Genomic DNA, 23989 nt, shown 5'->3' with positions numbered 1-23989 from the left:
TTGTAGCAAGACAGGCCTGCTAGATCACCCAGCTTAAACCCTCCTGACTTCTACCTTTGGGATCTTTAAAAAATATTGTTTATTCTACTCCAGTTCTCAATATTGATGAACTTAATCTGAGAATCCAGAATGGATTTAATGAAATAAGCAATACTACAGAAGTTTTTGAGCAGGTAAGACTATCTCTCAAAAAAAGATTAGCGACTTGTAAAATTTCTGATGATCACTTTGAACATTTCCTTTGAGTGACCTTTAAAACAACATAATTATTGGAATTTTGCAAAACAGCAATAATTAAGATTTTAAGATAATTAACTTTTACTTTTAAAAATTGCAATAATTATTATGTTGTTTAAAAGTCAACTTTTACTTGTGGTATGTCTCGAGATTAATTAAATGTATAACTGCAAAGTGATTCTTAAGCATCTGCATTTCATGGAAAGTATACTTTTTCCCTTCCTGATACATATGATTCCATATGACCTTCTAGTGAGTAATGAGTAACTTTGTGAACATTCTATTTATAAATGAATGTGTATTTGATATTCAAAAAAAAAAAAATGAAGAGCATATTTAACAGTCTTAACAGTCTTGATTATAAAGGCATGTGACTGACGATATGTACATAATTAAGAGCAAAATTAAAAAAAATCAATTAAACAAAATTACTGGTTGATCATATGTATGCTCCTCAAGGATAACTGTCAAAGAGTACCATCATAACTGTTCTTTATTGGCAAAAAGATTGTTGGATTAAGAGACCATAGAGCTTTTCCTGCACTTTTTGCCTTTTTTCTTAGCTTAAAATTCTGCTTAAATAAAATAGATCAAAAGAAATGCAACTAAGGACTTATTGGTGCTCACTAAAAATGACAAATTGTTCCAACAATGGAAACTGCTGAAATAAGTGTTTCACCAGAAGGGACCTAATTTGAAGGGAATACAATTCATTGAACAAAATGAATTTTTGTTTTTATGGGCCAAATATATTTATTATCACATCTCATACAAAGTAATTAGCCAGCTCCTGTTAGAATTAGAGCTCATTTGTGGTTATCTGTTTCTACATATACTAGGGGATCTGTAGAGATCCCCTAGTATTGTGACTGTATCCTAACTGTATCCCAAGTATTCCCTAGTATCCCAACTGTATTGTGACTATCCTATGCTGGGCATTACTACCATAAAAGTTCTGACTTAGTTTCTCAATGTACTCTCTTTCTATGAAATTTCATTGATGTTGAACATACAATAATCAACTTTTACTATTCAACCAAAATAATTTTGAACAAGGAGTTTTTATTTTGAATAGCTGAACCATTTAACATAACAGGATACACATCAATAAAAATTCTGTTATTGACTAATGAATGAAAAAACTAAAATAACATTTTAATTAGAAAATTAAAATTTCCAATACAGAAAAAAAACAGAAATTTTATTTCTCTCTGTATTGGAAATTTGATTATTTGATTACAATTACATCTAGATTATTAAATGTCATCATCAGGTCAGTCTGTTTAATCTAACTCTTGGTAACTGAAATTTAGAAAAGAAAAACCTTATAATTATTTAATAATGAGGAGAACTATAAATTATTTATATATTTATTTTATTTTTTATTTAATTAATATTTATTTTCTCTTTTCATATCAAAATAATAACCACAATTTCTTGTTTCATAAGAATTTACAGATTTTCCAGCAGAATACAATTTTATTTCTATCACTAACAACAGCTCTTCAATTTTGTTTTATTAAATCAAATTACATTTGTAATTTTTTTATGCAATTTTTATTATTTTAATGTGAAATTACTTTACTCCTGTAACATATAATAAAAAAAAAACATTGCATTAAATATATATTTAAATACTTCTCTAAATGATCTATTTAAGTATTTCAGCTGAAATGTTTTAACATTTTAGCTTATCAGAATTTTTCAGTTGATAAAAACTAACAATCAGTATTGGTCGGTTTCATACTATACTCAGTCAGTATTGGTCGGTTTCAATCTGGAAAAAATGTACCTCATACAAATGCTGCATTACAAACTACAAAATTCTCATCAATACTATAGACAAACAAAAAATAAACTTACAATATTTTAAAACTTCAACGTACAGAAGATGATGTGTTCCCATTGGTCATTTAGAGATAGATAGCAGCAATATAAAATAATATAGATTTCATCATAAAGTAGATTTGCTCTTTAACAAAAAAATACATAGATTATTCTAAAAATTAATCATAAATTAAAAAAGTTTTCTGTTAAAAAGAAATTAAGAACCTATGTTAAAAAAATAAGCGAAGATTTTTCCTTGATGTAATAAGATAAATTCTAAAAAAAAATAAGCGATGATTTTTCCTTGATGTAATAAGGTAAATTCTAAATATAACTAAATACAATAGAGGAACAATAAACTCTCTCAAAATGAAAGTTATGATACTGAATATCATTTTAACTGTTTGAAACGTTTTATCATCACTGCTTTGCTTATTTACTGAATAAGGATGTACCAAAGAAAATAGCAGTAATACCAATGAGAATAAATTATTTTGGTTGTAAGCTGGATTAGTGGGTAAAGTAAAAACAAACTTTATATGAGTTCGTGTAACATCATCTCATGTCTTCATTGGTAAACCAACAGAGTCAAACTACTAAGGTTCTTTGTTTAATTACAGCTTTGGCTAGGAGTTTTTTAAAACTTAAATTTCATTAAATTACGTATCTATAAGTGAAATGTTACACAGGAATCATTCATTAAAAATGCATATGTATTTTACAAAAATGTTATGTGTTCAAGTGAAAAATATAACAAGTGAAAAGCCCCTTCCTTAAAACAAGTAGAAAGGCCTTCCCCTTTTCCATCAAAACTAAGATATTTGTTCTCTAGCACTGATGTTAATACTTGTGTTGGTATAAAGAAATAAAGAATCCACACGAACAAGCCTGGGAACAATATATAATAAAAACCTTGGATAAACTGATCTTTATCATTTTGATTTACAATTATCATTTTATTTTATGATTTTTAGTTATTTTCATGATTGCTCATTACTATAAGTTAAGTCAATAAAATTAAAATCATTGGAAACTGAGCACTTAATATAAATCAAACTAAAACCATGGGTATAACAATGTGGTTCTTTTATTGAAGTATTGGAAGAGGTCACACCACTTTTGGAGAAGCAATTATGAAGTGCAAGTGAAAACAGGATGGTAAAAGTAATTACTGCTTATATCAAGTATACTGATCAAAATATAAATACAAAAATATTGATCAAATTATTGCATTTTCAATAGCACTAGTCAGATTAAAACACCTTTCTCATTAAAAAAAAATTATTTCTCTGTTTCTCTAGTAAATAAACAACAGATATTGTTCTGATTCTGTACACACCTAAGGCAACAGATGGAAAAGTATAGCAGACATTAATGTAGATCTTGTCACCTGAGACACTTATTGGTACATGAAATGTTTAATATCTTTTTCCCCTTAACAAAATTAATCTCAATGAATTATAATAGTTAATAAAAAATGTTCTACTAAATCCAAATCTTATTCAATTTAAACACATTCTCCGTAGAATTTAATTTTGTTATATTTTTAGTATCAGTATTTTGTTTTTAACTTACAGAAAAAATTTATGTTTTATTCTGCTGATGGATCAATCTTAAAAACAGCTTTTGTGATACCTCCTTTTTTTAATTCGTCAAAGGCTTCCTGGTACTCTTTCAATGAATATATTCTAATGCCAAGCCGATCATAATCTATGTACCTGAAAAAAAAGGTATTTTAAAGGTAATCTACCTATACATTTGTTTAAATTAAACTCTTACATTGTGTTTGAATGTATTTTAAACAAAATACATTCAAGTTTTGTATATTGTGTTATTTTAAACAAAACATAAAAACACAAGATACACATGACATTGGCCAGCTTAGAGACCTCAAAATAGAGCCAAAATACTATTGTAGTAGTTTCACTTGATGTGTGGACAGATGGTGCATATAAGCCGGTTGAATAGTTATAACTTCTCTACTCCACTCACAGCTTCAGCACTAGTATCACGATCAATGTCAGATACTGCTGTCATCCACATCACTTTCATTATTTTCATCTGAACATAGAGTGTGAGTGTGTGTGCGAGTGTGCTTGAGAGCATACCAAAATTTTATGTAACATTAGAAGTCATCAAGTTAATAATAATGCTAAATAAATTTTAATCAATAAATTCTTCTTTTATCTATATATCTCAATGAACTGTTTCTTGAGAGTATGCATGTCTCACTTTGTATTGCCTCACTAGTGTAATAAATCTTTCAATGCCAATAACAGTAACCATACTACCTGAGAATGGATGACTGAATTTGACAATTTTTTCTGAGAAAACAAATTCAATTTTTTTGCTCTGTGTCATACTCAGCAATTATGTAGAAAAAATACATCTGAAAAGTTTTTCCATTTGGTTTTTTGGTATCAATCCAAATGCTAATCACGAAATTTGGAAATAAATGCCTCGCTAATTCAAATGCATAATTAATGTATTATATTTATGAATTCTATTATCCTTCTTTTACATAAAACATTTTTCTGCTTTAGGAGACTGATTTAGGAGTAATCGCAGAACAAGAAATTTATAGTGTCATTTTAAAAAAATAAAGCTTCTAATTTTAAAATAACTTTTTACATTTAAATTTTACATAAATATCTGATTTAGGAGTAATCGCAGAACAAAAAATTTATAGTGTCATTTTAAAAAAATAAAGCTTCTAATTTTAAAATAACTTTTTACATTTAAATTTTACATAAATATGTGCAGTGGAATTTTCTATTTAATGAAATTTGTAATACAGATCTAATTTTTCTCCTCTCTCTGAAGTTCTTTCTTTCCTTAAATAAATAGTAAATTTTCCTTTCCGTATGTTGTACAACACTTTTTTGTTGAAAAATTTATTCTACACTGTTACACAGGAATGGAAGTGAAATAGAATATGCTAAGTGATACATAAAAATAAATTTTAATTACAACCAAAAAACCAAACAATGATACCACTCACCTTGCACCCATTGCTTCCATAAGGCCAATAGCATGCCGATATGTATAAGGGTTTATTGTTACACCATAGACTGTTATTTCTTTTAAGAATATTTGAAATGGAGACAAGCTGTAATGAAATAAAATATTATAGTTAAACTATTTTAATTTAACGTAATTATTAAAATTAGTTTTTAAATTTTATTATAATTTTCATTAGAATAACATTTTTACAGTGAAATCTGTTCATTATTTGGTTAAGATTTTCCATATTCGCGTATATTACATTATGTAGCGACTTTAAAAATAAAAATATTAAAAGATTTAATGGTGCAGGTACAGTATGAATGTGAAGGGGTAGAAGATACAATCCCAACAGTTAAATGTCAAAACACACACCAAAGGCATTAAAATCATGACCTTATCCATTTTTTTAAAGATGTTGATCCATCTTTGAATAGAAGCTTAATCTTTAAGCTCAAAATTGATGATGCCATGCAAAAATACAAAGAACTTCATACGGATTTAAAAGCAAATGAGAGACAGGGAAAACTAAAATGCAATTCAAAATACTGTTAGGTTAGTTTTGTAAATTTCCTTTACAGTAATTTTAGTTTTAGTGTACGTAGTACTGTAGTGCTGTTTTTTTTACTTTTTAAGATGATTACAGAGTACGATTTTGAACATGTAATACAGTTTTCTAATACAGTAACAGATACTGTACGTACTGTATTGAGTTTTTAAATTGAACAGTTCGGCAAGTGCTACGAGAAAATTAGGAAATTACTTCTTTTATTGTATAGTGTAACTACATTGCCGTCAGAATTTCATCATTCGGCATGGGCGTACCTAACCATTCTTCCTTAAATGAGATTGGTTCCGTTCTGTATTAGTGGCATTTTTACGGTCTCTAACCCCCGTGAATAAAGAGCTTTTACTGTTCTGATTATATATTTCAGGTTTGTATAGAAAAAGTTTGCTAGAACTTTAAATGAAGTTAGATCCTTTAATGGCACTCAATATAATTCAAGAATATATTGCTTAAGTATATAGCCGCCAATATTGCTTAAGTATATAGCCAATATTGCTTAACTATATCCAATGTTTGCTTTTGGTTTGGCTTAAAGATATGTAAAGAAAATATTACGACTAACTGATAAAACAGCTTCGTTTTTCTTTTGTAAACAATCATTTTATTATGAGGTAAGACAGACATCCTTATACCAATAATATTTTTGTCAGTAGACTTTACAGTATTATAATTTCTTCTTTATCAACCTGTTTCATTATAAAAAATCATGTAATTTTTATGAATACTGTATACTCTTGCTGTTTTCCGTATCACAAATACCAAAATTTGGTTTTCTAGTGGTTCTTTTAAATATTTTTTTCTTTCAATTATTAACTCATTTACAGTCTTCACATGGGGAAAATTGCAGGTATCAGATTAACAAGGCCTCTGGTTTCTTGAGAGTCGAGAAAATGAATTTTTTTTCTCAATATACATACACAAGGATATTTCTAACTAAGCAGTTAAAATTTATGCTACTGAAGTGCAGAGACTACTTATGTTTTTAATACTGTTAATACAAAACTGTCAAACTCAATAAAATATTGAGAAATTACAATTATAGCAACCAAAATAGCGCATACTATCTCAGCTCATAGTAATGATAAAATAAGGTTGGTTTTTATTTTTCTATTAACCAATGCAGTTTCATTTCATTTCTGAAAATTTTCTTTAAAAGACTGAGGAAAACTAAGAAAAAAATAAGACTTTCTGTTTTTTAACTTAACTCAATTCCATGTACATGTGACATCTTTAAAACATTAACTACCCAATACTAATGTTTTTTTAATTGTCACCATCCAATTTTAATATTTATAAACCAACAGCTTTTCTGTAATTTTAAAAAGTAGTTTTTTGGAAGGATAATTTCGAAAATAAAAATACTGATATTGTCATTTTTTCTTATCCAGTTTACCAATTTGTGAATAGTATTTAAAAAAAAAATTATTTTGATGTGGATGAAATGATATATGTGAACAAGAGTGTTTATTAAAAACTTTGATCCAGAGCTGGCCATGTACAGTGACGTATAAGGAAATGATTAACTGATACATTTCTTAGAAGCAGTCAGTCACAGTAGCACAATGATTTTAATATGCTTGTTATTCTTTCTTGAGCAGTAAATGTAGTATTATTTTAGCCGTGTACCATGCAGTCGTTACTCTGTAACATAACAGGGCACACTGCAATGTTTGGACTGCACATCATTTCTTCCAGATTTCCAAAAGATTTTAGAATTGGAACTTGCAAACCGTTTATTTTCTATTAACTAAAAATAGAAAATAGAAAATTTTTACCTTGGGCATTTCAAGATACAAAAATAGAAATATTTAGAGAAATAGGCTTCATAACAAAGTTTTTTTGAAGTCAAAAAAAGAATATGAAAAATCTTTTCATTTCATAAAACCTGCAACACTAGACATATAGGTAATATAAAATTTTTAAATTAGGCAGCGCAAAATACTAATCTCCATTTTATCACATAATGAATGTCAGTCTTCCTCTTCTTCACAGATATGATTGCATAGCTTGTAGCTAACTTTGTGGAAACTGTCTTCTGTTCACATTTTGATGGCAAGTATCACATGTAATACAGTCTTTGTATTTTTGTGTGTTCCACAAATTGAACAAATTTTATTTTTAGATGCTCGTCTTTCTTGTTTAGTTGAGGTTTTCTAAAAATCCTTTTATGTCTACAGATAAGTACAGAATTGTTGCCCTTTGTTGTAAGTTGATTTTTATCAACTCAGTTTTTAATCCAGTAACTTAATTCAATCTAATTCAGTAACTTATTCTATCCTGTCCACTCTCTTTTCAATGATTTACAGGTAGTTCAGGAGATAAATTTTAAATGAATTGCCTCTGGCTAAACAAAGTTCATGAAAAAAAACAGCCATCTCCTTATTTTTCTTGAGGTTGAATATATGAAACAATTGATCAACAGAATCAACCCCTCCTCACTTTTGTTTTATTATAATCTGCATTCATTGCTGGCTTTCCGGTTTCTATGTCTATCATTGACATCCATTGTTGACAGTAGTAGGATTGCTTTTTTCTTCTTCAGTATGTATGACATGAGTGCCTTGTCATGCTTTGTTACCAACTGGACAAGGGGAATCCATGAGAAATCTCATGGTCAAAATAGTCAATCTTGTTGGAGCAAATATTCAAGCCAACCTCAAAACTGCTATAGTAGGTCATTTGTAATAATTCTGTTTGCATTTTCTATATGAGTAATCAACTGTTTTATGGTTATTTTTATTTATATTTTATTGCTCATATATTTAATATGATTTTCATACATTATTAATTAAGATTATTTTCTCATCACTACTATGTTAAAAATGTTTAAAAAAAATTACATCATTATCGAAGAAGAATTTTCAAATCCTAGCAGAAACATTATTCTTATCTGATTGTACTGTCCAGTATCTCAAGAGTAAGTCATTTGAAATTAATAACAATAAACAATAAGTTTATAATACTTTATTATTAAAAAAATTTTAATATACATTTTCTTGTGGTATTTTTTAGTTTTATTAAATAATGTTTTATTTCATTTTAATTTCATATTTTTATTTTATATAGTTTATTTTTCATTATGGCACTGCACATCAATAATAACAAGGTTGTTTATACAACTATAATAAAACATATTTAATGGGTTTAATCTTTTAAATACTAAGACATTATAGTCATGCATGATGAACATTAACACAGTCGGCATGATGAAATAAGTTTTCATGTATTTTTTATAATAAGTTTTCAAGATTATCTTTTATAGAAATAGAAATTTCATCATGTAAAATTGTTTCTAAATCATATTTTATGATTTAGATTTATAATAATCATATATGGAAAGTATATTTTGTTTACTTTTGTTCAATTTTTCTAGGCTTAGGTGGAAAGGGTTTGGTGGAATTTTAGGGTTGGATGTTCTTCCAGAAGTAAATCTCTTTAAGGAATACAACATAAAAAATTTGTTATATGAAAATTTTCAGATCTTACCTGAATATTATTTATTATGCAATAAACTTACCTAACATTAGCATCTGGCGCTGGAACTCCAAAAATACACAGTTTTCCTCCACGATTAAGTAGATTAAAACTCTGCTCTATAGCTGAACAATTTCCACTGTTCTCTATACAAACATCGATACCATTTACACTGTCATTACAGAATATCTTGTTTATCTCACTGGGATTAGTAATAGTGAAGCCAGTATCTAAAAGAAAATTAATTAACTTGGATTATGATTTCTTCATACTTATTTAGTTTTGGTAAAAAGTATCATGCCAACAAATTTGTAGCAGATTAGAATTCTGACATTTCCATTGCAATATGTTTACAAATTTGCTACCTTTGCTTGAAGTCTAAGTAATTTTATATTATTTAGCACAATACATAGGCTTTTAAAAGTACCTAACAATAAGTGTGCATAAAGTATTTTTTTCCATAACAATAAGGGGGGTTGATTTACATAAATCACATAAGATAAAAGAGAAACACCAAAATTACTTTCTCTGAAATAATTTTTATGGTCAACAAATAGTTGTACAGTTCTACTCTTTTGATGAACCGAGTGAAGGTGTTGACTTTTTAAAAATTACATCACTTGTTGATAAGGTTTTTAATTAATATGAATTGATAAAACTGAATTTTCTTTACACATTTGCCTTAACAGAAGCTCCAATATTGAGCAATTATCTGTTTCAAAAAAAATAAATAAGATAACTGAAAACAACATATAATTTCTATACTGGCAAATTTGTACTGTTTTATATGTTGTTTTTAAATATCAAAACTTATCACATCAAAAAAATTGTTTAAAAAGTACTTGTCTAATATGATTATAATTAGGCCAAGTAGATTGGATGTTTAGAAAAATATTTAATGGATCAAAAGTAGAATTTGCTGTATTGAGTGCTTTGTTGGCTTTACCATACATAACTCTGCTCAAGAAAGATCTGTAATAACTTTAATTATACCTTCTGGAAACAATTCTAAAAAATTTGGAAATAAGTCATGATTATTGTATGTTTTTATTAATAAAGTTTAGGTGTACAGTATTTTGTTTATAAATGAAAAAAAAAAATCATAAAAATGTTTATCATAAATTGTCATCATTAAACACCATGGAGCATAGATAAATTACACAATTTACTAATTAACAATATATATTGTTACCACATATATGCCTAATTTAATATCGGCGGGCGAACCCAATGGCAACTCAGATGCGATCTTGCGCACTGTATACGGACGCGCTGATACAAGCATCACTACCGCCGCGCAGATGACCGCATAGTTCTCCCACCACAGCGGCGCTGCAGCCCCACCACTCTCAGGCTCCAATAAAAGAGCGTGCACATAATTCTAATTCATCGTCGACCATCACCTGAAGAAGACCAAGAAGAAAAAGATAAAGATAGACGGAAGTTCCCGGCGGATGCCCAGATCCCTGTCGGAGCAACAAGCCTGGCCGGCCCGCCGAGGGAGCCGCTGGACGCGGACGCTACCTTCCCGCTCCAGATCCAGTTCGCCGGGCTTTAATCGACCTGGCCGCGGAGGACTTGGCAGCAGGAGTCGGCCCAGTGTGGAATCACTTGGGGAGAACTGCCTCGGACGCGGCGGCGAAGGACGACCGACACCGACCCGACACTGCAGGGAGCCATCACTGCCACGCTGTAATGGGGACCCAACTTTCGCTGAGGGAAAGCCCGGTCAGACTTCAATTGCCGAGCTGCAACTTCTCTGGAGACCAGCTTTTGGACCCAACAGCTCTTCTCAGAGCTAATGCAAAAAACGACCCTTTTCAGAGCCATCACAAGGTTATGAATTATGTGCCATCAAAGACATTTCAGCGACAATATATAAAATATGTACATAATTTTTTTAATGAAATTTAGGTGTTATCTATTGCTAGGGTTCTCAACACTGACACAAGTAGTTAGACAACCTATATTTGGTGATGTACCACAATTATTTTATAGCATTGGGTGTCATCATTTTAACTTGTTTCATACACTTCAATTTCTGGTATTATGCAACCCTTTAATGTTTCATTATTCCCAGAGATGTTCTAACTGTAAGTCTGTTGTTTATTACTGTGGTAAATAATGCGAATATAGAATTTTCTATTATGGCTTGTAAAAACTGTTATTTCAACATTCATGGGGCATTTGAAAACCAAGGAATGTTGATATAAAGCCAGACCATACAATTAGAATTCTAATGTTCATACATCACAGTATGTTGTATCCAATAGTTTATGTGTCTAATTAGAATTAGGTAACATAGTATTTACAAACGTTCAGCCTCCTGGTATTAAATAAGTTTCTCAGTCATGATGAAATAAGGAAATTTGTCTGAGAAAGACAGTTATTCACAAATTTATTTTTTGAAATCTCATTAACTTTCTACCTAACAGCATGATTTGTAACCTGTTATTAACTATTTAAATTTAAAAAAATATCTTTTGATAACTGACCTAATCTTTTAACAAGCTCTCTCCTGGCTTCTTCTGGTTCTGATACAGTTACATTACGATGTCCAGTATGATGAAACAAACAACACCAAAGATTTCCAATTATTCCAGCACCTGTTATTAGTATTTTACTGCTATAATGGATAGGGCATATTCGAGAATATCCATGGTAGACACATGATAAAGGTTCCAGCAAAGCCGCTACAAAAGTAAAAATAAAAATATATTAAATTTTATTTTGCTTTTTACGTGTTTACTTAAAAGAATATCAAAGCAACTTTCATTTTATGATAATTAATTTCATTCAAACCAAAAAAGTAAATGATACATACTAACTTACATATTACATATACTGTACATACATATTATAAGTAAAATTATTTATAAAAAGTGCTTGTGGTAAACACATTTCATCAAAAATAAGAAACATAGTACAAAAACTTTTCACTTTTCACAAATTTTATATATATATATATAATAAATATATAATATATAATGAAATATATATTATATATTATATAATATATAATGAAAAGTAACATATGAAAAAATCTACTTGTAAATTTTGTGAATTTCTAAATCACTTTTGAGTTGATGCCAAATTCTGTACATGTACTACACATTTTTTTAAATTACTTCAACATGTAACCATACAGATATTATTGCTTTAATGAGGTCAGTTTTTGTGTAGAATTTATTTTTAAAAGTTTTTTTTTTGATTATTGCCCAAAAATGTTTGATAGGTGTAAGTCCGGTGAGTTGCCTGCCGCAGTACATTTTTGGCAGTATGGCATGGGATCAAATCTTATTGCAACAAAATCTTGTAGGAATTTGTTTTAAAGTTGTATCACACCCCTTTCCTTCAGAATCTTGATGTAGTCATCACTTTTCAACATACCATCTAGTGAAGCAACAAACAAGAGCCTTCAAATGTGAAACAACCCCAAAACTTTTTTTTCTGGGGTAACAGATTTTTGGATATGGGCCGTAATGTATTTTCATCTGATGCTTTTCTGACATATGGAACCCTTGCCCCTGAACATAAAATTGTGACTGAAAACAAAACATTTTTCTAGTCCTCTTTAGTCCAGTTAGTATGTACTAACTGGACAAGTCCTTTTCTGCACATTGCTGATGTTAAAACAGCTTCTTAGCTGGTTATGAGCTTTCGATGCAGCTGAAAGCAGTCTTGCATCTAACAGTGACTATAATTTCTATAATTTTGCATTAAGTTCATTTTTTCTCACCAACCGATCCTGTGCTGGAGTAGTTTTTTTTATGGCCACATTTGCCTTTCCTGGTGAAAAGGAATCAGTTTCTTTAAATTGTTTTATAATAGCATTCACTCTTCCTAGTCCAGTACCACTCTCAGAAGCTGCTTGTACTGGTATGCTCAGAAAGAGATACAATTTTTGTACTCTTGTAGTTAAATCCATTATTATACATTCATTCAAGCCACACAGAACAATAAATATGAAAATATGATTTTCTAATAAAAATGAAATAAACGTTCACAAAACACTATTGATAACATGAAAATTGCTAAATAACCAAAAAACAATAGCCTCACAATACATCTATTCAATTACATCTATTCAATAGGCACACATCTATTCTTAAAGAATAGATGTGGTTAAGCAGATTCCAACATCAGATTTTTTGGTTTTAGTGAGTCATGAAGTTTGAGATCTGACATGCAAACTTTCACCCAATTTTTTTTACTTTTATATGGTGTACTTATAATACTGTATAGCTATAAACAGTATAACTATAAAACTTGAAAAGTAAAAATAATTAATGGATCAGAGATATTTTTACTTCTCTAATAATATTTAGTAATACAGATTTCTTGTGATGTTTGTGATTTTTTAACTTGTTTCTTTGCATTTATCAGTGAGTGATATGTTTAGTTTATAACTAGGAGATAAATTTCTTTAAAAAAAAAATTTCTAAAAAGTAACCTGTTTTTTTTTTTTTTTAATCTTGAGTTTCATTCATTAAGTTGTAGTTATGAGTTGAAATAACTAACCACTCTGAACATCTCTTAGATAAATTAATTTCGTAGGTTAAAAAATTTTCCACTTAATTCTGAAGAAAACTTACAATGGGACTATTACCAGAGCAATTACCTGTATAAGTATAAAAAATAATCATTGACAATGGTCCATTTAGTGGATTAAGTGTTGAACAAGTTTAAAAAGTGTGTATTGTTCAAAATGAAAGTATGTGTGTCATAATATGTTAAATGAGAAAATGAGAGTATACAAATATGTGGGAATTTTTTAAGTTACTTCAAAAATATGATATTCAACTATGTCGTATTAAACAGTAACTGCAGTTGCTGTGTAGTTTTTGTTTACAAAAGTATTTAATGGATAATATTATGTGGACAAAATTAAATAAATATTTAATTCAAATTAGTTTAAATTTTTATGATTGAAAAACTGAATATTTTTCAATTGTATATGTGCAAACATTTTTATGAACACAAAACATTATTGAGAGTACAGGGTATATATTTGAGAAATAACTGTGAAAAAGAAATTTATTTTTAATAATTTACTGTGGTTGGTGGTTTTTATAATCACAGCTATTGTGATAAAAACCACCTACCATAAAATCTACAGCTATTGAAAAATTATTATTGAAAGCTTTATGTCATTTGGGTTTTCTGGTTAACAGTAAATAGAATTTGTGAAACACTGGTTCACATATATACAATGATTTATCAGATCACAAAGATCTTCCTATTAAATTGGCATCATTAAATATGTCATTTGAACATTTAAATATTAAAATAAATAATTTTATTTATTTATTCTTTGAGTGATTCCAGGCTCATGTTCTTTGCAATAACTTTTTGTTTAATGATATGGTGAGATATGCTTAAGATTCATGCAAAAAATGCCAATTCTGACTAGAATTGAAACACAAAACTTTCTAGATAAAAACAGAGATTTATTCTAGGTAAAAGAAAATATTTTTATATTTAAATAGACAAAATATTTTTATTTGTTAGGTGGCATAATGGTAACTGTTGTAAGAAACCAGATGTGAGACAAGTCATCCCTGAAAACAGCATTGCCATTTTCAAGAATAACAAGATTTATGCCAAGCTTACTTGTTTAAGTAAACAGTGAAGGGGTTTCCCCCCTAGTTCAACGGGTTAAATGACCAGGGAAAAGTTGGCATACCAGCTCATAGAAATGGAAATGATGGTAATTAACTGTGTTCCCAAGGTTAATTTTCTATTATTTTTTTTAAAATATTGTGTTCGTAGTCATTCATTTATACTTCAGATTTTTTAAGTAATACCTAGTCCTGTGTCATTTCTTTAAAAGAACCATTCTGTTGCAGCTTTTCATTATCTTTATTGTTTTAATTTACAATCTATAGATCATCCTAACTTACTTTTGTCTTCAAATTCACAGAGTATGCAAGACAATCAAAATCCATTAGTGAGGTTTAAGAGTAAGAAAAGAAGACATACAGGGAAAAATCTTCTTTTATCTTTGCAATAATAGTAGGTATTGTATTTTTTGGTACTGGGTAGAGGATACAACATACCTATGATTAAAATTATGTAAAAAAGCTAACTTCATAATAGAGGTAAGATCAGTTGAAATTTCATTTTTCTGATTTACTAATATTCTGTGTGGGGTGACATGCCAGTGCATGATACATGTGTTTATAGTAGTAATGTCCACTAGCCTTCAGTGGTATGATCTATCAGTGCATTATGTTTAGACTTACATAGACAATGTGTATGCTTTTCTTTAGCACACTTTTGTCACCGTTAATGGTTTTGTTCCACAGTTACCATTTGCTGAACTGTATTTAACGTGTAGAAGGTGGAGAGGAGTACTACAATTGCACAGAAGGTGGAGAGTAATACACATGCCTTTAATTTGTATTAATATAATATAAAAATGCCTTAACTTGTATTTTTACTTCTTTTCTTTAGCACACGTTTGTTCCATGGTTAAGGGCTTCGTTCCACAGTTACCACTTTCTGAACTGTAATCTGCAGATGGTGGTGAGGAGTGGTACACATGTGCAGTTGGTTTTTAGGATGGTCATTGATGTTGTCCATCAACCAACGTTAATGCTTCAAACACTCATGTACAATAACTTCTATATTATATTTACTCCCATAAATATTTAAACATCTTACTAACAAAAAGTATAAAGTAAACATTTTTTTAAAATATGCTTTTAAAAATCTAAAAAACTGACTACCCAGTAAACATAAATAGAAGATAATTTTGTTTTTAACAAAATAATATGTATAAAGTTGTCTTTCAGAAGACCAGAATGAAAATTCTTTAAATATGACAAAAGGCTATTTTGATACAAAGTGGAAGTTAAGGTATAGAATAGATCTGAATTCTTGCCCCATGCTTTTCATTGTGGTCTTGTAAAAATAGATAACTTTATATGTATTATTTTGTTGAAAACAAAATTATCTTTTATTTATGTTTACTGGGCAGTCCATTTTTAAAAAATTTTTTTTATTAAAAGTATTTTTCAGAATCTCTTTTCGCTTCCATTACCTTAGTTATTTTAATTATATTTCTTTAAATTCTACATAATTTTATTTTCAGTTTGTTAATAAGTTTCAAGAAATCTTGAAACTTATTTTGGCAATTTATAAATAGTTCATAAAAAAATTGTCTACAGAAAAAGACTTAGTATTTTTTTAATAAAAATTAAAATATATATTTATTAAAAAAAAAAGATCTATAATCATTTAATAATGAATTGTTTTAAAATAATATTAGGTTCACCAGATAAACTGATACGTTACCGCAACACTTATTTTAAGTGTATTTAGGTATGAATTATCATCTAAAAATAAATATAAATATAATAAATAAACTGTAGCAGAAACATAAAATTTTATCTGAGATTTTTATTTATACTTTTAATAAAAATGTTAAATTATGAGCACTAAAAATAAAATTATTGCTGTAATTACAAACTTTAGGTCATAATTTTTACCAACCTTGTTTAAAACTAACGTTAGGAGGTAATCTGTAAACCTGTACTGATGGCACTTTACAGAACTGGGCCCAGCCACCGTCACGAAAAACTCCTACAGCAGAATTTATTGATCCAGTAGGACATAGATTATATGAACCAGTGTGACAATAGCGACACAATCCACAACCTCTGAAAAACAAATAACAGTTTATTTACAATCTTTGTTTAATACAGTCCAATTACTGACATTAATTAAATAAAATTTGTATAAGTTGTCAAAAAAATAATTTATATTAACAAATGGTAAATAGGAATTATAAGAAAGTCAAAAATTTTACTATAGTGGATGTAGTGCATGAGAACATTTTCTAACATGGTTGATCAGAACAGACAATTGCATCATGATGATATGTAATTTTAGCAAATTCTAAAATTATTTTCACTTGGAATGTTGCATATATGATGCAAATGAGATAATTTAATTTAAACTGTAAAACAAAATTTTTTAACAATAATATATTCAGGAGTTTAATGTAAGATGTAAAGCTATAAACTACAAAAATTGTATATGTGTATACAATTTTCTTTTATTCTTTTTTTATATAAAAATAAAATTTATTATAGGTATAATGTAAAGTGAGTTAATTATATATAATTCATTGATGATTAGAACAGATGTAAGTCTGCAATTGTAAATACGTTCTGTAATTAGAACAGAGTAAATTATTTTTGTAGTTGATCAATTTTATTATGAACGCTTGAGGAAAAGGAGTAGTACTACTCTTATCAACTATCTACAGAATTTGTAATTCTGATATGTTACTGGAAATATTGGTTCACTGAAAAAATGGTGGCAATAAAATTTGTTTTCAACATTTAAGAAAATTCTTTTTAGAATTATTTTCATTGGCAGAAAAGAATATTTCTTCGTACCTTATCTTTACAGATTGAGAGGTGTGTTTATTTAACTTAATTGCAAATTATTAAATCCAACTGCTTAGAATTTAGTTGTCAGCCCATTAATCTGGTTTGAAATCTTAAGTGATAATTCTACTATAATGCAATGTCTAACTTAGGCCAGTCTAGTGAGATGCATTAGGCCAAGAAAGCCACTTATACATACAATTATAGATCTTCAATGTGAGTCTATTTAAAACTTACTAGAAAACTCAAAGTTACCTCTCTAAGTACCACTCTATTTTATTTATTTATTCATTATTTATTTAATTATTTCCATACTTCTTAGAAATTATTCAATATTACCACTCATCTTCTTGGATTTTCCTTTATTCTTTGTCCTTCAGCTTATCAGTTTATATCTTTTCAGTATTTCTTCACATTTCTTTTTCTGCAGATTAGCAGCCAATTTTCTTATTCTAATTCAACGTTCTTGAGGTATCATAAAATTGTTCTGAAGTGTGATAATTTTTCCTTGATGTGTTTAGTGATAATTTTTCCTTGATGGGTTTTTACTTTCTATATATTTTCCTTAATTTCTTTTTTCTATCACTGTAGAGGACATTTATTCATTGTATTATTGTCCATTTTTTTGAAATTTTAACTTTGTTCCAAATTTTTGCCATAATTTTTGGCATTCTTTTAATAGCTTCTGATTTATGTGTGTCCCATATAGCATTTAACATCTCTACTTGCATCTGTTCAGATTTCAGTTGTTTATAATTAAAATGCCCAATTCTTGACCCTTTAAAATTCCTTTCCTCTCCTATTTAAAACATTTATTGTTATGTACTTTGATGCCGTAAAACCATATATTAATTTTTTTTTAATTATTTCCAAACTTAACATAGTTGTTGCTGAAAGTGAATATTTTCTTTAAAGTTGTAAAGAGTTATTTTTTCTAATATTATTATTGATCATTATTATCCACACAAAATTGAATAGTTTTAAGATATCAGTAGACATTTCTCATGCTACTGTTTACTCAGTAGTACCTTTGTACAGTAGTATTACAGTTTGGAATGTTGATAATCAATGGGAAATAGTTGGTCTGTGCCTCAATTTTTTTATGTAAACTGAATAAGGTGTCTGAAACAGGAGACTTATATAGAATTCTTATTTTTTATTATAGTACACAAATGTTAAGCAATGCAGCAATAACATGGTTGAAAAACTAATGTTATCCTACCTAAATATTTGGCAACACTTCTGTATAAAAATATAATTCTATGGGCAAATGAAATATAAATTTTGGAATAAATAGTTTATAATTTATTTTTTGAGAAAGAATAACTAAAAACATGTAATGTTATTGGATATTTTATAGAAAAAATGTATAAAAAACCACAATTCATAAATACCAGGAAAAGAGTTGTGAATGAACAATGATTAACCATATGTTTTAAATATAAAATAACATATGAAGTATATTCTGAAATCATGGCTTTCTCAAGCACCTTTCTCATCCCAAAATTAAATACAGCACTTTATAAAACTCATTAAACAGAATAGTTGTAGCAATGTAGTCATGATGCTTATGAGATACATACTTGATTTATCATCATTCTTGCATATAAGAAATATAATGTCAAAAGAAATTTCTTTCTCTGGTTGATTTTGCATCATAAAAATGCTCCTCCCCAGAGTTAATTCATTTAATTAAAAATATATACAGAATGTTTATAAAAACTGGTCCAAGGGTTCAGGGGGAACCCCCACATTGAAATAAAGAAAAAAAAAACTATTTTTGAACACATGCTCAGAAATACTTGGTTTACCAACTATCCACCATTTTGCATATTTAACATAATTTATTTCTCAGGAATGGTTATTTATATTGAGCTGAAATTTCATATACTGCTAAGATACCTGAAGGTTTACTTTTATAAGAATAATGAAACTGCTACCTCAAGCCATTTTAAAATGCCAGCCTTGTAGTAAATCTTTTAATTGTTAATATCTTTGCAACCGCTGGTTTATTTAAATATGTTATTACTAAAAAATTAAGCATTTTATGATAGAGTTGTGATAAAGTTAAGGTTAAGATTCTTGATGGGAGTCACTAGATTAAAAAACCAGTTTTCATTTCTTCCTGAATAAAATTAAATAATTTAATTCATGTAATAGATTAAATTTAGATTAAATTTAATAACATTGAAAATATTTTATTTTAAGTACTGAGTTTCCCAATCTCAATCTTCTTGACTTTTTTATATGGCCATTTAAAAACACTTGTATATAATATCCCCATGGATACCGTAGAGAATTACACACAAGAACTCAAACAGGATTAGTCAGACACATGGCATCTTTGAAAGAGTGCGGCAGTCAATAAAAATCATCTGGATGAATCTATTTTGAATGAGGGCCACTATTTTAAAAATTTGTAGTTTCTTTTATTAATGTTTTTAACTGGAAAAAGAAGCAGTTTGTATTTTAACCATTATATGTTCATTAAATGAAAAACTTGTATTACTTTTTTGTAATATTTTCAATATTATTAAATTATTATATATTAATATTTATTATATTATATAATATATTATATAATATAATATATTATATATTATATATTATATATTATATTATATTATATTATAATATTTATTATATATTAATTAATTACTTGACAAAATTAATAAACTGTCCCACTTGAGACTATGTTGAGTTATTTACTTTTATTCAGGAGGAAATGAAAACCGGTTTTTAATCCAGGGGGACACTTCAAGAATGTTTGCCATGACTTATTTATGGACAGATTTATTCATTATTTATTATGGACAGTGTCATTCTTTATCATAAAACAATCAGAGGTTTGCAAAGATATTAATAAAAAGTTTATATGGCCACAGCTTTGAAATAGATTGAGAGATCAGGATCACTATTTTTTTAAAATTAAATTAAATTTTTTTTAACCTCCAGGTATTTTAGCAATATATGAAATTTTAGCTCGATACATATAGTGTTTCTAGACATAAGTTGATGTAAAATTTTTTTTCTTTGTTTCAGTTTGTGGGCTCCACTGAATTCTTGAAACTGTTTTGAAAGTGTTTGAAACTGAATTCTTGAAGTGTTTAAAAACAGTTTCAAGAATTTAGTGGAGCCCCCCCCCCCCCCACTCAGTGCAATACATAAATTTTCCATAGTATGTTATTTATCAAGGTAAAGCATTACCATTAAACTTCAATATTCTGCTTTAATCCTAAAATCACTTTAATCTCATTTTTAAAATTATTTCTACTTAGAACATACTTAGTTCATATTTTACGTTATTTTACTGTCCTTTTATTTTAATTTGTTTCTTATGATCCTTATAAAATACAAAAAACTATAACTAAAATTTATTAGTATACATGTTACATTCTAATAATGGTAGGAGAGCCAGTAATAAGGCACTAATAAGGTTTGTTTTATGAAAAGTGGGCTGAAAGAAAAAGTTATTTTATATAAAATTACTATTTCAGTTCTTGCCTGTTAGGATCAATTCCTACTCTGTCACCTCGCTGAAGAACTTTTACTTCTGAACCAGTTGCATACACTGTACCTGATAACTCATGACCTAATATTATTGGTTGCTGTGAGCAAGGAAATTTTCCCTGAAACAGATAAATCAATTTGTAGGCCAGGATGATGAAATGAAGTGAATAAAATAATTAATCTATTGTTCTTCAGTTTCTAAATCTCTTGGCATTGACAAGGTAAAATTCAATTTATTAAAAAAAAACGTTTATTCAGTACCACTCAAGCCATATGGTTTCTAATTTTACTTATTCTAATTCTCAGTAGATTATAAAAGTTACAGCAATTTTTTTTTTTTTTACTTTAGTTTTATTTTATAGTAAATTATATTTTTATAAACTGAAAGTTATGTATGATTCATGTTTTGATAATCTGTTTACTTTCTAAATAAGTCACTTGCACAGCAGAAAATATTGATTTTTTAATACAAAAAATGCTGTCATGAAGCTAGCTTATGTTAGAATAAAATTCTTCAGAGGGGTACTAATATTACTTGTATAAAATCATTTTTGGGAAGAAAACAAAGTCCCTTTCACATCATATTCAGTCATCACTAATTTCTCAATCATTATACAGTCATGTATAATTTTATCTGACCACAAAATATTCAAACATCAAAATATTTAATTTTAGACATCAGAGTTGTTTCAGCAAAATCTGTTTAGTGTAATTTTAATTATTCTACCAAAAATAAATAAAAAATAAATGTAATTATTTTTATGTGCGTCTTTGAAAATCATAATTTGTTAATAAAAAGGCTATTGCATTTTCAATAAAATGCAAGATAAATTATTTTCAGCATTTTATACACTTTGACAATTATTTAAATGAAAAATTCTCGACTGGTTTTTTTGATGGAAGTTAATAAATATATAAAAATACATATAAGTTATGAGGTTTCCATTTTGGTACTGAAAATGTACATTCTGCATTGAAACTAAGCCATTGAATTAACCCTAATTTTTCAAGTAACGAACATGCCTATTATCTGTTTTCATTGTAACCATGAACTTGCAGAACTAAGCATGTCCCAGGGTATTTTAAATTTTATCTACTGAACTATTTAACCACATTGGGTGTATATGATTTCTATTATAAAACAAACTATTATAAAACTATGAAATCACTTTTATTATAATTGCCGAGCTAGAGTAGCATCAATCACTGATGACAGCTATTAATGTACTTCAAAAATTTTTAAGAATATAAATAGAATACATATAAATAACCATGACTATTAAATATATTTTATTTGGTTTTGCTGCAAAATAATTTTTTTTTATTTTAAAAAAACATTTAAAAGTTTAATTTAGGCAAAATTTTATTTTGTTCAATTTATGTATTTTTGTTAACTATACGTAGTAATCAAATTAGGCCATTCAAAGCAAAAAAATTAATAATCTCAATTTTTTCCATATGCTTGAGGTGGTTCAATTATCAGCCAACTTCCTGTTTCTAGTACAGCTGAAAAAAATTGCTTTGTTACAAGACAAATTTCTGTATGGAAAAATTATCCTTGTCACTTTTGCTTTGGGAGGAGTAACTGATAATACTAGTTATGTCCCCCTAACCATTCCTTAGCTTCAATTATTTTGTTTATTTATAAGAAATTTCTAAGAAAAAAATTTAATCAAACTGTTTACAGTTTTTATTTGAAACTTTCCATTATAATACATTTTTCCACAAGAAAATGTTCAAAAACTTATACAAAGATGTTTTTTTCTTTTTCCACTAGTGTGTAGTTTATGTTGCAGTACAACCCTGCAAATGTACCATGTGGCTGTAACAGTGTGATAAAAACTATTTGAGAAAGAGCTAAGGGCTAATTTATTAATAACAGTTTATCAGAGCTAAGTGAATAAACCATAATCATTTCAGCATTAGCTATATGTACACTAACTGAACTTATTGTGGGTCTAAGAAATGAGAACAAGAAAGCAAGAAGATGGTGGAATTATTAAAGTTTAGGAAAAAGAAGGATTGATTATTATCTGTTTTTGTGGATTCTTTTTTTTTAATTAGATGTTTTTCAGTAATTAGATTTTTTTGAATTAACTAAACATTTAACTTTAATCACCAATTTCCTATAGTTAAGGTAAAGTTTTAGATTCTACTACTATATTATAAATAAATTTGGGACTTCTTTTATCTTGTTTATAAAGTACAAGGAACTTTATCTAGTCATAAAGTAGACCAGTTTTTTTACTAATTATTTCTTTTAATTACAAAATTTACTCTTTTTGTCCAGTCTAAAAAAAACTGGGACTGATAAGAAATTTAACTAAACGCATAAATCTGAAAATGTATATATAAATAACATTTTTATATAAGTGAGGATGTATATGATTTGCTACTTTTTGTTTTGGTAATTAATTAACTAATTGAAATGGGATTTTATACAATGTGATAAAGGTTATGCCTAACCAGGAACAGGGACATTCCAGATGGTAGATTTAGACACTATAATTACACTACAGAGGTTGGTTTATTATTAAGAAGCAGCTTAAATTAAACAGTAGCATAAATTTATTGCATTTGCTATGAATCAGAAGTTAACAGATTATTCTTAACAGAATGCAATTTATATATTCAATATTTTTTTTTTTTTTTTTATTCAAACCAATATAGTTAGTGCTATTCTAATTGTTATATAATTTTATAAGACATTAACTCACGTCAATAATGTGAAGATCAGTTCCACATATGCCAGCATACATCACTTTTACAATAACATCATCTGGTTTTACAATAACTGGTATGTCTGTTGTAACTAATGACAAAGTATGTTTCTGAGGAAGCAATTGTAATGCTTCCATTGTAGGCTTAAAAAATGTAGGCTGAAATAAATTATCAGAACACATTTCTTTTAATTTCACCTTTAAATTTTATAAAACATGTAAGCAAATGTTTCTGTCTTTGCTAGTGCCAA

At 28.0% G+C, this 23989-nt stretch overlaps 1 protein-coding gene across 3 annotated transcripts; it reads right to left on the bottom strand.

The window, feature by feature from the left end:
* Positions 1-1371: 1371 nt before the first annotated feature.
* On the bottom strand, positions 1372-23989 carry LOC142320902 (putative zinc-type alcohol dehydrogenase-like protein YdjJ). 3 transcript variants are annotated; one of them, XR_012755507.1, is made up of 9 exons: positions 23736-23989; positions 21013-21137; positions 16607-16773; positions 11605-11802; positions 9153-9339; positions 5066-5173; positions 3640-3782; positions 2101-2209; positions 1372-1539 (listed from the first exon to the last, which is right to left on the bottom strand). XR_012755507.1 is itself a non-coding variant. In XM_075358882.1 (8 exons), the coding sequence occupies exons 1-7, from the start codon at positions 23919-23921 to the stop codon at positions 3656-3658; spliced, it is 1098 nt and encodes a 365-aa protein (XP_075214997.1). In that variant the 5' UTR covers positions 23922-23989; the 3' UTR covers positions 1607-1824; positions 3640-3655. The 3 variants fall into 3 exon arrangements, 1 of the variants encoding a protein (XP_075214997.1); XR_012755506.1 differs by lacking the exon at positions 1372-1539 and adding an exon at positions 1606-1824; XM_075358882.1 differs by lacking the exons at positions 1372-1539; positions 2101-2209 and adding an exon at positions 1607-1824.

This window comes from Lycorma delicatula, chromosome 3 (assembly GCF_047948215.1).
Source record: "Lycorma delicatula isolate Av1 chromosome 3, ASM4794821v1, whole genome shotgun sequence".
Classification (NCBI taxonomy): Eukaryota; Metazoa; Arthropoda; class Insecta; order Hemiptera; family Fulgoridae; genus Lycorma; species Lycorma delicatula.
Note: the sequence above shows the minus strand (reverse complement) of the source record. Positions and strands in the feature narration are given on the sequence as shown.

What these genes read in the sequence shown, in the direction of transcription:
- LOC142320902 (XM_075358882.1), bottom strand. Translation starts at nt 23,921, where the DNA reads ATGTGTTCTGATAATTTATTTCAGCCTACATTTTTTAAGCCTACAATG. An exon ending in GTAGGAATTGATCCTAACAG is followed by an intron (nt 16,774 to 21,012) that starts GCAAGAACTGAA and finishes TTTGTTTTTCAG; the next exon opens with AGGTTGTGGATTGTGTCGCT. An exon ending in GCGCCAGATGCTAATGTTAG is followed by an intron (nt 5,174 to 9,152) that starts GTAAGTTTATTG and finishes ATTTCATTACAG; the next exon opens with CTTGTCTCCATTTCAAATAT.